We start from the raw sequence: 15410 nt of genomic DNA, 5'->3' as shown, positions 1-15410 counted from the left end.
TGCCTTAACTAGCTAAAGGCCCTTGACGTACTATTATGTCAAAGTGCGGAAAGGGGTTAAAATGTATTTATAAATCCTGGAAAACTTCTTTGGACATCCCCTTGTTGCTGTAAGGCTCCCCCAACAATAAGCCAATCAAAGGATGTCCTACTGCTGGGGGCCAAGCAGCAAGTGTTCAATATCCCTGCAGCGCCTCCGCAGGAAAAATGGAACATTACACATTTCCCATTGAAATCTTTGAACTGTCTATGTAATGCATGGACATGCTGGGAGACTCGGAGAGACACTTGGTAGCCGTTCTTCAATCTGGCTAATAGATGGGAGTCTTGATCCTCCAACTAAGATAACTCAGAATGACATAATAGAGCACTTGAAAACAGGTTTCCTAAACCTGACAATCCCTGTAATGGGCTTCTCCTTGCAGCATACCTTCGTCTTTACCACACAGCCATACCTTTTGTGAGAGAGCTCAGGAGATCATCGGGTGTAGGTTTTCTGAAGATCATTACTGATCTTTACCGTTCTTACTTTCACAGGGTGTTCCAGGTATTTCCTGTTCAACCCTTCTCTTTTGAATTTTCCTTATTGTATTTTCTTTTCTTGACATTTTGCCTTGGTGTCTTACTACCTCTTTAGTATTTCGTGGTTCCTACCTGATCACATCCCATATGCAAAATATTATTTATCAATTTAGAGTTGGAAGATTGTAAATGGCCTCAGGCTAGAAATGAGAGACTTCACCGCCTACTCCTTCTGTAAATTTCTCTGAGGCTTAGAAGAGACGTGTAGACATGAATGTAAACTTCTGGACTAAGAACATGGTGAGTTCCCTTACCGATACTTAATCTTCTGCTTCTTTCTACAATACCAGATCTCTCATTCGATCTATTGCATGGGATTTTTATTATATTTTCTGGGCTTTCTTTAAAACTTAAGACCATTCAGGTTGAACAATCTTCTGATATATCATAGAGAAGTGTCAGGAGACATTGGTGGAGGTATCTGAGACAGGATCCAGGCCAGTCACTTGAATAAAGATACAACTCCTTCACATTTACGTTGCAGTTCCATTTCTGGGGTCACAAATATTATCTTTAAGAGCGAGAGATCTCCAACCTGAAAGTCACAGCTGTAATGGGTCGCCGGGTTATAATTTTCTGGCATGTCCCAAAGACATTTCGAAAGATTGTTTAAATGGGGGGGTCACCTTAATATATTTCTGCATCCACGTAGTCTTCTATAAGACTAAGGTTGGCTATACGCATTAGATGTACAGTACTGTGCAAAAGTTTTAGGCAGTTGTGGAAAAATGCTGCAAAGTAAGAACGCTTCCAAAAATAGAAGTGTTAATAGTTTTTTTTTTATCAATTAACAAAATACAAACTGAATGAACGGAAGAGAAATCTAAATCAAATCAATATTTGGCGTGACCACCCTTTGCCTTCAAACATCATCAATTCTTCTAGGTACACAGGCACTCAGTTTTTGACGGAATTCGTCAGGTAGTTTGTTACAGACATCTTGGAGAACTAATATCAGATCTTCTCTGGATGTTGCTTCCTCAAATCCTTCTGTCTCTTCATGTAATCCCAGACAGATTTGATGATGTTGAGATCAGGGCTCTGTCATATTACTTCCAGGGCTCCTTGTTCTTCTTTACGCTGAAGATAGTTCTTAATGACATTAGCTGTATGTTTGGGGTCGTTGTCCTGCTGCAGAATAAATTTGGAGCCGATCAGACACCTCCCTGGCAGCGGCTTTCTCACGTCCCGGTGAATATGTCCCATTGTACACTGCAAATACAGTGTAAATAGAGCCTTTGTGTGGTGATATATGGCCAAATGTCTCACTAACCCAGAAGGTCATTGAGATATAAGCCCGTCCTCCACCCCTTAGTTGTACGGTGCATCAAATATGAAAACCTTTCCTGAATCTGGTAAAAAGATTGTTTTTCCAAGTTGGTCCCTTCTTCATGGACATAACTACAAGAGTTACACTACTACACAGCAGCTGCTATTGGACCCAGCAACTGAGGGGGCCATACGTCATGTTTAAAGGAGCCTCTGAGGTAAAGTTGAGGAGATGCGGTGGCAGTATATACTGGAATGCAGAGCCTAAGGCTGGGTTCACACGACCATGTTATGTCCGAACACAGTGCAGGGAGCCGGGCTCCTAGCATCATAGTTATGTACGATGCTAGGAGTCCCTGCCTTGCTGCAGGACAACTGTCCCGTACTGTAATCATGTTTTCAGTACGGGACAGTAGTTCCACGGAGGGGCAGGGACTCCTAGCGTCATACATAACTATGATGCTAGGAGCCCGACTCCCTGCCGTGTGTTCGGTCCGGGACTTCCGGCCGAAATACGTTCCGTCCATTACGGACGTAACATGGTCGTGTGAACCCAGCCTAAATGTTCCATCAAAGGAGGAAAAGACCCACGGGACAGAGGAATGACCATGATAACCATAATCTAACATTTAATCTAGGGTTGCCCCTTTTCCAGTAAAAAATGCCGGCCAGGTTTACATGGGTAAAAAGGAGGGGTATTTGGTGCGTGGCTACTCACGGGAGTATTTTTTATTTTTTGTTAAGAATTTTTATAAACTTGATAAACTGCACATTATAACACTCGTGAGAAAGAGGGAGAGAGACAGAGATAATGAAGAACGACATTACTAAACATTGGATTTGTTTCTATGAGCTTCATATGATTACAAAGTTACTGACCCCAGCTGTTTGTAGGTGTTTTTCAGGCGTATTTTGGAGCATAATACGAGCGTTTTACGCTCCAACATGTGCCAGAAAATAAGCAATGTGAACATGCCCTAACAGCAGTGCCATAGACGAGTTTTCTTCAGTAATATATTTGAAAAAATTGTGTTTGATCTGCGCAGATTTATGGCGGCCCGTCCTCATTTTATTGACGCAAATAGCATTTCTTGTTTGTGTCACTGCAGCTTTCTAGCTTTCTTCCAAGTGCAGCCAATTCACTAAATTTTACTAATGGATCCCGAAAATTGTAGCAGAAATTCCAATAGTGTACTTCAGAGCGTGTGTGCCAGTCTTTTTATATCCCTTACATCAGTACTACAGAAATAATGACTTATCTGAGATATCACTGCAAAATGCTGTAACAGACTGTGGTTAAATGTTCCAATATTTGGCTAGGGAACGTAATGCAGCTTCAATTTCAATGGCCAACGACTCCCTGGCCCAAGGTCAAGTGTGATTGGCCAAGGGGTTTGCTAAGGAGGGGTCGCTCTGTCACACCCCGGGTATATATGCTGTAGTCTCCCGCTATTTCTTTCTCTTTCGGCCGAACTTAGGGACATTGGCCTTGACATATTTTTAGTTGGCTTACAAGACGGTATCGAACAGGCCTTATTCTTGTTGGCTGGGGGTCGTGGTGGGCCGGAGTAGCGTGTAGTGGGAATACACGCACTCCTCATGGTGGTTTATATTAATGGTGGTTTTACCTATATGCCCTATTTATGGTAGTAGGCCGGCATTCAGGTTATTCAATTAAGAATGGTTTTACCAATAGTTGTGTAAGTTACATTTCTATTCAATAAAGCTGTGTCCGACCCCGAGCCAACCCACGTTAAAAGTACACAGGTTGTCAGTGTTTAATCTGTTTATTAAATCCTTTCACTAGCCGTTAAGGTTTTGGGAAGTCATGCAGACAGTCTAGTGCAGGGGTCTCAAACTCGGCCGGGTAAGTGGGCCACATATAGAAAAAATGGGAAGGTGACGGGCCGCATTAATTTCAAATTTGATACAATACAAAATTATTGTTAATCAATTAGTTAGTTGAACACTATAACACTATATTACTATAATAATAATGAGATATTTCTCCACGTGCTTATTTCAACAATCCAGTTTTCCAGTTTAAGTGCAGTCCGGCGGCTCAGTTGGCAGTGTTTGGCAGACACACGTGTCAAGATTGGGCAGCCCCTTTTTAGATAGTACCACAGTGCCCTCTGTAGATGCTGCCTCAATGCCCTCTGTAGATGCTGCCACAGAGTCCTCTGTAGATGCTGCCAAAGTGCCCTCTGCAGATAATGCCACAGTGCCCTCTGTAGATAAGGCCACAGTGCCCTCTGTAGATAATGCCACAGTGCCCTCTGCAGATAATGCCACAGTGCCCTCTGTAGATAATGCCACAGTGCCCTCTGTAGATAATGCCACAGTGCCCTCTGTAGATAATGCCACCGTCTCCTCTGTACATACTGCCACAGTGACCTCTATAGATTCTGCCACAGTGACCTCTATAGATGCTGCCACAGTGCCCTCTGCAGATAATGCCACACACACCCCAAGTAGATAGCTCCATTGGGGCTCCCTCTAGGAGTGGAATCCCCAGCCAGAGCGTTGCCGACGCTTTGGCTGGGGATTCCTCTACTGTTGGAGCCCCTGATGTCACTGTCCATACACAGTGACGTCGGGGGATCCTCCTGGACCGGAATGTGATATCAGGGGCAAACCCAGAGCCGGAGTCCCGGAGCAGAGCACTAGTATAGGCTTTGCGCCGGAACTCTGGGGAAGCCATTAACATCAGTGTCCATATATGGAGAGTGATGTCAGGGACTTGTCCAGAGCTGGAGTCTCGGAGCAGAGCCGCTTCTAGCACTCTGCCTGGGATTCCAGCTCTGTTCCTGACATCACTGTCCATATATGGACGTGGATGTCAGGGGCAACCCCAGAGCTGTAGGCTCTTCCTGGGACTCCAGTTGTGCTCCTGACAATCTCTGGGACTCCGGCTCTGGGGAAGCCCCTGATATCACTGTCGATGTATGGACAGCGATGGCAGAGGCTTCCCCAGAGTCCCAGAGCAGAGCCTATACTAGCGCTCTGCACGGGACTCCAGCAATGGGGAAGCCACAGACATCGCTGTCCATATGTGAACAGCGATGTCAGAAGATTCCACAGAGTCTCGGAGCAGAGCCGATACTAGCGCTCTGCTCGGGACTCCGCTCTGGGGAAGACCCTGACACACTGTGCATATATGGATAGCGATGTCAGGGAATTCCACAGAGTCCCGGAGCATAGCCTATACTAGCGTACTGCCCGGGACTCCGCTCTGGGAAAGACCCTGACACACTGTCCTTATATATGGGAATCGATGTCAGGGAATTCCAGTGCAGGAGCAGAGTCTGTACTAGCGGCTCTGTGTCCCACGGGCCGCAGATGACAGCCCAAGGGGCCGCGTGCTTGAGACCCTTGGTCTAGTATATTAAGTGCTCTATCCGAACTTAATTTTCACTCGCATCATCCACCACTTCTCGTAGTCTCTTGGTCTCCAAGCAACATATTCACGTGTAAATACTCAGCCAATGAAAGACAGAATAGTAACGGCTGTATCTACCGCACTCTCACGGGAGGAGTTTGACCCAGGTTCAACTGCGTCTGCCAGTGAGTCAGTAAGAAAATAAGTGTCACGTTGAGACGTGTCTATAAAAATTACCGTCAATTTATATTCCCGGTGTAAATTAAATACCGGCACCGGTCTCCAGGTATTAATTTCAGCTGGGCCAGTGGTTTAGCGGCCCGGGAGGCAACCCTACTTTGAAGATATTCATTGTTGAAGGTGACCATTGGAGACTGGGGCCCTCTTACAAGTTTTGTTATCCTGCCCCTTTAGAGAACCGATAAAAACAAGGGGACATATACAAAAACACCGAAAAAGGCCATACTTACAAATGGACACAGCCAGGTCAGAAACGCTGATGAGAGGGTGAGCAGGTGCTTTAAATAATAATAGCCACTCCCACTAGTCTTGAGGGGAGTGGTGTGTGGTGCATGGGATGTGTAGTAAGAAATAATAAATGGATAGTGTGTGTGCAAGTGTAATACTATAAGTGAAATATAGGGGGCAGTAATGAGTGAAGTGCCTCAATAGAAATAAATGGATAATGGGGTGCAAGTGAGTGAAACATGGAGGGATAGTGTGTACGTCATGAGGCACAACGTGTATAGCCAGGTAGAAGCCTATTTGTGACGCCTTGATAATTCATAGAGCGGGCTACCCTGCTTGCTATGCCAAACAACAACACACCATGCTCTCCCAGCATCAAAGACCCGGCTGTGTCCAAGAGAAGCGAATATACATAATAATGAAAAATACCTGGGGTATTGGTAATCATTTTGGCCAAAAGGATGCAAGCTCGCAATCCACGACAAGGATCCCCAGACTTGCGAGTCCCTAACTCCTAAACTGGAACAGAACGTTCCTGATGCACAAACAGAACCGATAAAAACAAGGGGACATATACAAAAACACCGAAAAAGGCCATACTTACAAATGGACACAGCCATACACGTTGTGCCTCATGACGTACACACTATCCCTCCATGTTTCACTCACTTGCACCCAATTATCCATTTATTTCTATTGAGGCACTTCACTCATTACTGCCCCCTATATTTCACTTATAGTATTACACTTGCACATACACTATTCATTTATTATTTCTTACTACACATCCCATGCACCACACACAACTCCCCTCAAGACTAGTGGGAGTGGCTATTATTATTTAAAGCACCTGCTCGCCCTTTCATCAGCGTTTCTGACCTGGCTGTGTCCATTTGTAAGTATGGCCTTTTTCGGTGTTTTTATCCTGCCCCTTTGTTACAACCCTGGTCATGGATGTTGGGAAGTTCAGTGGTGGACATAGACAGCAGAGGGCACCTGTGCAAGAAGAGTATGTGGGCCCCTTACTCTCCATTAGCTCACCAAAGAATACCCCGCCACCATGTCTCTCTAACAATCCATCAATAATTCAGAGCCATTGGCAATAGCTTAGTCCATACATGCCATCCAATAGAGAGTAAAAAGCTTCTGTTAAGATGACAGTGGGCCCCCCTACTTACTGGGCACCTGTGCAGCTGCACAGGTTGCACGAATGGTAGGTCCGCCCCTGGGGAAATTAGGGTAAATGCTATACCAGTATAGGGGTTGTGGTAACATCACCAGTAGGATGATAGATTTTGATTTTTGGTATGACACCCCCTCTACTTTACGTTTATCCTTGATGTTAAAAATAAGTTAAATGTTTTTGCATTTCCAAGAAGGGGATTCAAAACAAATTTGGCTGCATTATCGGCCCTCTCACTCACAATTCCTCAATTTCAGTGAGTCATAACCAGATGAGGAGTGAAGTGCTAGATATTGACTCTAGGTCTTTTTTTTAAAAAAACTGGTCTAAGCAGCTTTAGGACTAAAAAATTGCAGATCAAATGAAACAAGGATGGGCTCCAGTTTGTATGTTGATTCCGACCAACTCATGGTGGGAATCCCAACTTCAAATTATGCATAGGGCGATTTGGGCGTTTCACCCGCCCCAGTCATTTTCAAAACCTGACCGCCTCACCTCTTGCCCTAAGATCAACACTCCAAAACCGGATTTGTTCCACAGTTTATGGCAATGCGCAAAGGTGCAAAACCTTCTGGAAAACAGTGGGTGACTTCATTAGGAGCATCTGGGGGTTTGTGATGCAGTTAACTTCTCATCTTGACCTTTTCGATTATTGGGCTGAATCTAATGAATCTAATGTAGACTCTCTTCATTATGAATATCCTCCTTCATTATTGCATGTTATTCTAGGAATGGCTTAAAGGGCCCTACTGCAGCGCTGGTGGTGACCTAGGCCTCCTAGATCTGTTGGACCAGTTGAAAATTTTTTTGCAAATAGATCGTTGAGACGCGGAGCAGTGTAAAGAAAAAAAAATGGGCAAATTTGAAAAAAATATTTAAGAATTTAAGGTCAAAACGTGTGAACTCCTAATGAACTCAGTAGCGTTCTCATATCTTTTAGGTATTCATTGGGCTTTGTATTGTGGACAAGACATGCGATAAGTACATCTCAAACATGGACCGCCGTAAGATACACATAGGGGGTTAACGTGGACGTCAGTATCTCTGCTACGTTAGGTTATTAAGTATGATCAGTGACTCCAGTTTAGCTACATTGTTTATTGTAGTTGTAAATCCACCTTCTGTTTTATCAGAGACTTTAGGCTTCTGCTTTGTCCTTTCAGCATGCTTTACACTGCAGCTTTGCTTGTTCGGATTGGATGCTATGTATAGGTACATACTTAAGGCTAGCAATTAAACCACCAGTGAGAATACATTTTATTAACAGGGAAACAACACTTGAGTTCCATTTTGAACTGGTTGGTTCTAATGGGGGTCCCCATACTACCTCTATATTCAGCGTTCGCGGGCTGTCCGCTGCATTCACAAACCTGCTGAATTCGGAAAGTTGTCCAGCACATTAGGTAGGCAGCTCTGTCTGTCAGCTAGGCTTCCTTTTCTCTGCTCCAGATAGGCAGCTGTATATTGGGCCAACCAGGCACCACTAAGTTAACCCTTCATGCCTTTATTTAGGTTTTTGGACTGAGCTCTTGGAATAATATGATTTTATCTGAAGATCTCTCTATACAGATTACCAAGCAAAAGCTACTTTGGTGCACATCCCTTCTGGCTGTAATTTATGTCTGCTACATCAGATCCTTAATGTGAGTATGAAAAACAGACAATCTTATATCTCATAAGCTCGTAAAGATCTAAAAGCTAAAATACCAACAAAACACACATATTGTCTGGAGTGCTAGAGCTTGTAAAAGAATGTTTTAGAAAAGGAGAGTGGCTAAAGTTGGTTTAGATGTGGCTGGGAGGCAGCTTGCAGCAGCAGTAACCTCCTCCCACTGCTCTGTTTTCGTGCAGATCAAGAGAGTTGAACTCTGGGAGTGGGGTGGGGAAATTAAGGAACAAAATATCCCCGTCCGACACGCACGCACGCACGCACGCACGCACGCCCACACACACACACACACACACACACACACCTATTTATCTCTTTGCAACCTCCTATCCTTAGTAAGTGAATAGCTATGGGGTGGGACTTAGGCAAAGAGGGTGGGTCTTAGCTCGCTTGGTCTCCATTGCAGACAACACACTGGAGAATCTTGCTATTTCACATGGACCAGCAATGGTGGGAAATAGGGAATCAACGAATACCTCATGTTCACATCAGGAAATTGTTGCCTGTTTAGTGAGAATAGGGAGCGTGCTACCCTTTATGTAAGCAAGCCTTCCTTTGCTTAACGGCTACCACTTGAGGGCAGAAGTGGTGTCCGCTAAAGGTAGCAGCTAGCTGCCACCGTGACCCAGGAAGGTTAGTGATCTAGCCTCAATTAGTATTCTAGGCTGGGGCGTAGATTCTACCCTTGGGGATTCCGCATTGTAGTGGGTAACCTCCACGGTGACCGGCGAAGGCGACATCTATAACACAACATCGGATACCGTCAGACGCAGCCACTTTAATGGGGACTCCCGCGTGATAGATGTACCAAACCTCGGTCTGACTGACACTACAAGTGTACTGGATCCCGGCACTGTGTTCAGATACGTGAAGAATGGAGTTAAAAGGAATTCAAGGCGTGGAATTGACTGTTTGCGGAACATTATAAAAACGCACGCTGAAGGCCAACCTTTATGATCTAGACAACTCAAACTAACCACCCACTTGACCCCCATTTTTTAATGAATGTGCAGATGTTTTTGCCCATGACCCTTTGCATTGTGGTGTTTTTTTCAACTTTAGACTTCGGCTCTGACTAAGAATTAGTCGCTTTGGCGGTTGCAGTAATATAGCGCGTTACTGTGAGATCACACAAACTTGTGGAGGACTTCCGATGATTACAAGAATTTTGACCGTAGGGAAACATTGAGGTTGTGCGACGGTCACAGTAACGGATCCGAAGTCACTGCGGAGCCCTAGTCTTATATGTAGTAATTAAAATGGAGATATTAAGACCTCATGCACACGACCGTAGTGTTTTTATGGTCCGCAAATTCCAGGACCGTGTTCCGTGAAATGTCATCCGCAGTTCATCCGTATGTAATCCGCAGTTCATCCGTATGTAATCCGCAAAATGCGGATAAAAAAAAAAAGCCTAGGTAAAACAGGATGACGACAGAACTCATTCCCGGTCGTCGCCTAGCAACACTTCCGCAAATCCGCAAACTGCGGTTGACACACGGAGGTGTACCCGCATTTTCCACGGGCCCATTGACTTCTATGGGCATGTCCGCATCAAATTTGCGGGCCGTAATAAGACATGTCCTGAGTTTGTGCGGCACGGATTTGCGGACATGCGGGGACCCGTGAAAACACGGATAGTGTGTATGGGCCCATAGAAATGAATGGGTCCGCAATTCTCCCGTGGATTTTCGGGGGAATTGCGGACGCAAAAACACGTTCGTGTGCATGGGGCCTAACTTGGCTTTATATGTACAGATATACATCTCTTGCTAACGCTAAATGTTTTTTCAGCTGCTTTCCTAAGGAGCCTTCTACAACGTCTTGGGGGGCGCCCATCGTGTGGGAAGGAACATTCGATCGTGAGGAGGAAAATCGCATTCATCAGTCTCGTGGAACTGTGGTTGGTCTCTCAGTATTTGCAGTTGGAAAGTGAGTGCTCATGATCTTTTTTTTCCACGTCATCTTACAAGGATGCATGTGGGCTGTCATGTGGACGTGCATACTGCCGTGTGTAACACCCTTATCCTTGTGTCATACCCAAATAGCCAGGAAGCATAGGAGCATCACTATGGAGGTAATATAAATAAGGTTGATGGCATGGAGGGAGGCCAGGCACAGGAAGGAGAAGAAAGCAGAGAGGAGTCTGTGCATACTTGGATGCAGGGGGTGACTAGTTGACTGAAGGGCTCAACTCCATAACTTTAAAACAGCTGACAATTATTACACCTTCATGCCCCCATTTGCAGTAGGAAGTTTAATTATTTTCCCTGGAAATCAATTTTTTACAAACTTATTTACAGTTATGGGTGCCCCTATATAGTTTATTTAAGTAAACTTGTATTTTTCCTTTAATGTTTGCGTTTTAATGCCAATCCACTCTGGTCTTCTCAGGTATCTCGACACTTACCTTACCGATTTCCTTGTTTCTGCCAATCACTACTTCATGGCTGGCCTGCCCTGCAAAGTCTATGTCCTCACTGACCGACCAGCCAATGTGTCCACCATCCATGTTCGGTCTGGTATGTCCATCACCACACTGCAGGTGACCTACCGAGCTCGATGGCAGGACATCTCTATGCTGCGCATGATGGATCTGAGAGATCTAGTACTACCTCTGGCTGATGATCAAGTGGATTACCTCTTCTGTATGGATGTTGATCAGGTATAGTGGACTAGGCCGATCAGTAGATAGATAGATAGATAAGTGGGCTTTAAAGATGTTTATTGTAAATCTATCTATCTATTCGCAAACAAGAGACTGTACCATTAGGCTATGTTCACACAGAGTTTTTTGCCGCGTTTTTCGCCCGCGGCCATTGAGCGCCACGGGCAAAAAACCCAGCATACGCTTTCTCTGCCTCCCATTGATTTCAATGGGAGGTCAGAGACGTAAACGTCCGATGATAGGGCACGTCGATTCTTTTTCCTGCGAGACGGTTTTTCCACTCGCGGGAAAAAAACGCCTCCGCCTCCCATTGAAATCAATGGGAGGCATTTTCGGCCGGTTTCCACGTCAAAAAAACTCTGTGTGAACTGGCCCTTACATTTCCTTCCTTCTATTTATATCTTTAGGTTTTCACCTCCGATTATGGACCAGAGACTCTTGGTGACCTTGTGGCTCAACTCCATTCTGGATATTACTTAGCAAGTAGAGAACAATTTCCGTATGAGAGAAACCCTTTATCTGCTGCCTTCATACCTCCATGGGGGGGAACGTTTTATTACCACGGGGCAGTGTTTGGTGGAACGCCGGCTCACCTCACTAACCTCACATCCAGCTGCCTGAGGGACATCTTAAAGGACAAGGACAGCCGCTTGGAAGCCATCTGGCATGATGAAAGCCACCTCAACAGGTACCTGACCATGGATCATTTACCATCAAAGGTGCTTTCACCAGAGTATTGCTGGGACAACAGATTATGGCTGAAGTATCACAGACTGAGCTGGGCAGAAAAAAATTATCAAAAAACAAGAGTATGAAACATGGGGACATGAGACGGTTCCTTACACTAAGTGAATGGAAAATGACGAACAAGAATGAGCGGATCTCGGATTATGGACATCCTTTGTAGATCTCTAGGGATGTTTTGGTCATTTTTCCCGCCTTTTTGACTTGCCATCTCCAGGCAGATTTGACCTGGAGAAGGGTGATAAGTTGATTGGTTAGAGTTCTGACCTATCTACTCTTGTTGCTGGGGGTGAAGGTTACTTTGCCCCAGCAACAGCAGGTGATTGGGTTCTTGCTGAACCCATGTGACCTGCATTTTGTATATAATTCAGGTTCAGGGGCTGGCTGTTCTGTTCAGAACCCAGTTAAGACGAAAGCACAAGCGCCCTCCCCCTTTTTTTTTAATGTTCCTTTTTTATGTTCTGTCACGGCCTTCTTTGTTAGAAGTTGGGTAAAGTCACCCAATAGCTGGCTGGACGGTTGACAGTATTTTTTAATGGTGAGTTTGAGTTTATGGCTCCTGACGTTGGTCATTGATCATATTTATTAAGGTTAATTTATTATTGGTTTATCTTATACTTTAATGGAGAAGGCCGTGGTCAATAGCTATACTCATAGGTATATTCTATAATCCTATGATCGATGTCCAGCAGATGGACACCCATAGAATAAAGTTATGTCTTGTACGGTGGAGATGAAGGTCCTACAATTCATTCATAATCATTTTTTAAATTTTTTTTGTTATTTTATGTTTAGTTGGGATTGAGCACTGGTGAAGTCTGATCAAAGCGATCTATGAAGTTTTTATATAATACCGCCATACAATGCCTAAATAATATCTAAATTATACTACCATATAGTGCCCTCATTCAATGCTATGCTCAAATAAAACTACCAACCTGTTCTTAAGGGATCCTAGTGAACTGGGGGCCCTAGGCAATAGCCCAGTTTGCCACGCCCTGAAACTGGTTATTGGGGGTTTCATAGCACCCAATAACACCCCTCAAATTCTAGGAGAAACCATCAAATTGAATGATAAAATTCTTTCTGCTGCCACTAGAGGGAGCTCAGTGAATATGGATTATTATTGCGTTCAATCTGAACTGTTTAAATCCCTGTGAGCTCCCCCTAGAGGCGGCTGCAGGCAGACAGAATCTTATAATTTAACTCAACATGGGATTTGCATCAGAAAAAAATCAGAGCTGCAAACCCCTATAAAGGTTTAAATATTTTCTTTTGTGATATTCTTTCGATTTATATACATTAGGGGGGGGGGGAATGTACGTTGTACTTATCCCATATCCAAATATAATAAGGAATTGATTGCCAAAGCCTACATACCCTTGAAATATCCAGGTGGCGCCCCCTCATTACTCTCAGTATAATTGCGGCCGTTACCTGATAATTTTTTTTTCTCCCTGGTGGCTTGTAATGGAAATCAGCTCTGCACACTGACTGCCTGATGACTTTCTGCTTAAACACAACATACATCTGAACAAGCAGAGCTGCACTGTAAAGCATGGGAAAAGATCAGCGCTGCAGTTTGAGCCTCTGATGAGACAGTAGGTGGAATTAAGACTACCTGAGACTCCAACAGACAATGCAGCTCAGCTGGAGTCCATGATCTCTTATCTTGTATGGATCTCTTTTTTTATTCTTTTTGTTACCCGTTTTAAAAGTTCACATCACGTTAGATAATGTTTGTTCTTTTTTATGTTGTTCCCTTTTTACGTTCTTCTTCTAGACAGAACATTTCCTTCTATGCCTAAAAAAATCTTTCCTAGCCATAGCGGCTTCGAGGAAAGCTGGGTGACAACCTACCCGGCTACCAGTACAGCTCCCAAATGGGCCCTGTATGGCAAATCTGATTAGATATGAGGTGATATTGCGCCCTCTCCCATATTTGCCCTCCGGTAGTCTTGGAAAGTTGGATGACTACCCATGTGGGAGATGTAACGGCCTCTACATTGATTGCCACCAAGCTTTCCCAGAAACTGATGATATAATATTTCATTTTTATTACCGTGACAGATGAGGGCTCCGGGGGATTTTAGGGGGTATCGGGCTTTACAGCTTTATACATTGGTGTATGGGCAATTATACGACAAGTGATGGGATTCCTGGGCAGCAACGTTCAGCTTTATCCGCTGCCTCCCGTCTTGATGAGACGTGTTTGTGTGTTTCGTGCCTTGCAGACACCCTCGGGGGATCATCACCAGTCCTCAGTCATTGGCGGCACAATGTGTGGGGGGTTTGGGATGGGCCTGGGTCTGAATGTTACACTGAATGAACCATCTGCATTTTCGGGATTCCTTGCAGGGTTGGTCCGGTACAGCCAGATATAACAAGTCAGACTCGTCTTCATTTTTAACCCCTTAGTGACCAGTCTATTTTTGGTCTTCATAACCAAGCTATGTTTTTTTTTTGCTTTTTTCATGGTCGCATTTAAAGAGCTATAACTTTTTTTATTTTATTTTTTCCATTGACATCGCTGTAGGAGGACTTGATTTTTTTTAGATTAGTTGTACTTTTAATTTAGGGTACATATAATTTTTTGGATTAACTTTTATTAACTTTTTTGGGGGAATAGAAAAAAAACAGCAATTCCGCCATTGTTCCATGCGTTTTAAATTTACGCCGTTCACCTTGCGGCGTAAAGAACATGCTACCTTTATTCTATGGGTCGGTACGATTATGGCGATATCACATATGTGGAGTTTTTTTTATGTTTTTACGACTTTTGCACAATAAAAACACTTTTGAACTAAAATGATTTGTTTTGCTTCGTCGCTTTCCAAGAGCCGTCATTTTTTATCTATCCGTCAATGTCGTGATACGAGGGCTTGTTTTTGGTGGGATGAGACGCAGTTTATATTGGTACTTTTTTGGGGAACATGCGACTTATTGATTAACTTTTATTATTACTTTTTTGGGGGGCAATGGAAAAAAAAAATAGCAATTCCACCATAGTTTTTTTCATTTAATTTTTTTAATATATTTTTGTTAATATGGCGTTCACCTTGCGATTTAAATGACATGTTAACTTTATGGTTTGGGTCATTACGGTCACGGCAATACCATATATGTGAAATTTTATTTATTTTTGTACACTTTTATTAAATAAAAAACACTTTTTAAAGGAAAAAATGTTTTTGATTTTTTTTTTTAAATGTAATCTTTATTCATAATTTTTATTTAACATTGATTAATTATTTTTTCAGTCCCACTGGGGGACTTCACTATGTGATCTTTTGATCGCTGCTATAATGCTTTGGTATACTGTCAGTGTAAAGGCCTGTGGGCCTTCGTTAGGCCCCCAACTGCCATGGCACCCCATCGCGGCCGGCGATCGCATTTTAAACTAAATGCCGCTATTGACCGCAGCAGGGGTTTTAAGGGTTTAAACG

At 43.8% G+C, this 15410-nt stretch overlaps 1 protein-coding gene across 1 annotated transcript; it reads left to right on the top strand.

Annotated features, from left to right (window-relative positions):
- The first annotated feature begins 791 nt into the window (after positions 1–791).
- Positions 792–12136, top strand: LOC142660054 (N-acetyllactosaminide alpha-1,3-galactosyltransferase-like). Its single transcript, XM_075836703.1, has 5 exons — positions 792–821; positions 8396–8526; positions 10347–10484; positions 10947–11217; positions 11628–12136. The coding sequence occupies exons 1-5, from the start codon at positions 792–794 to the stop codon at positions 12033–12035; spliced, it is 978 nt and encodes a 325-aa protein (XP_075692818.1). The 3' UTR covers positions 12036–12136.
- The last annotated feature ends 3274 nt before the right edge of the window (positions 12137–15410 follow it).

The sequence above is a fragment of the Rhinoderma darwinii genome, chromosome 8 (assembly GCF_050947455.1).
Source record: "Rhinoderma darwinii isolate aRhiDar2 chromosome 8, aRhiDar2.hap1, whole genome shotgun sequence".
Lineage (NCBI taxonomy): Eukaryota > Metazoa > Chordata > Amphibia > Anura > Rhinodermatidae > Rhinoderma > Rhinoderma darwinii.
This window is presented reverse-complemented; position numbering and strand designations above follow the sequence as displayed.

Bases quoted from the DNA above. Each gene is read 5' to 3' on its own strand.
- LOC142660054 (XM_075836703.1), top strand. From the start codon at position 792: ATGAATGTAAACTTCTGGACTAAGAACATG. The intron at 8,527-10,346 runs GTGAGTATGAAA...ATGTTTTTTCAG, and splicing joins TGCTACATCAGATCCTTAAT to CTGCTTTCCTAAGGAGCCTT. The intron at 10,485-10,946 runs GTGAGTGCTCAT...TGGTCTTCTCAG, and splicing joins TCAGTATTTGCAGTTGGAAA to GTATCTCGACACTTACCTTA.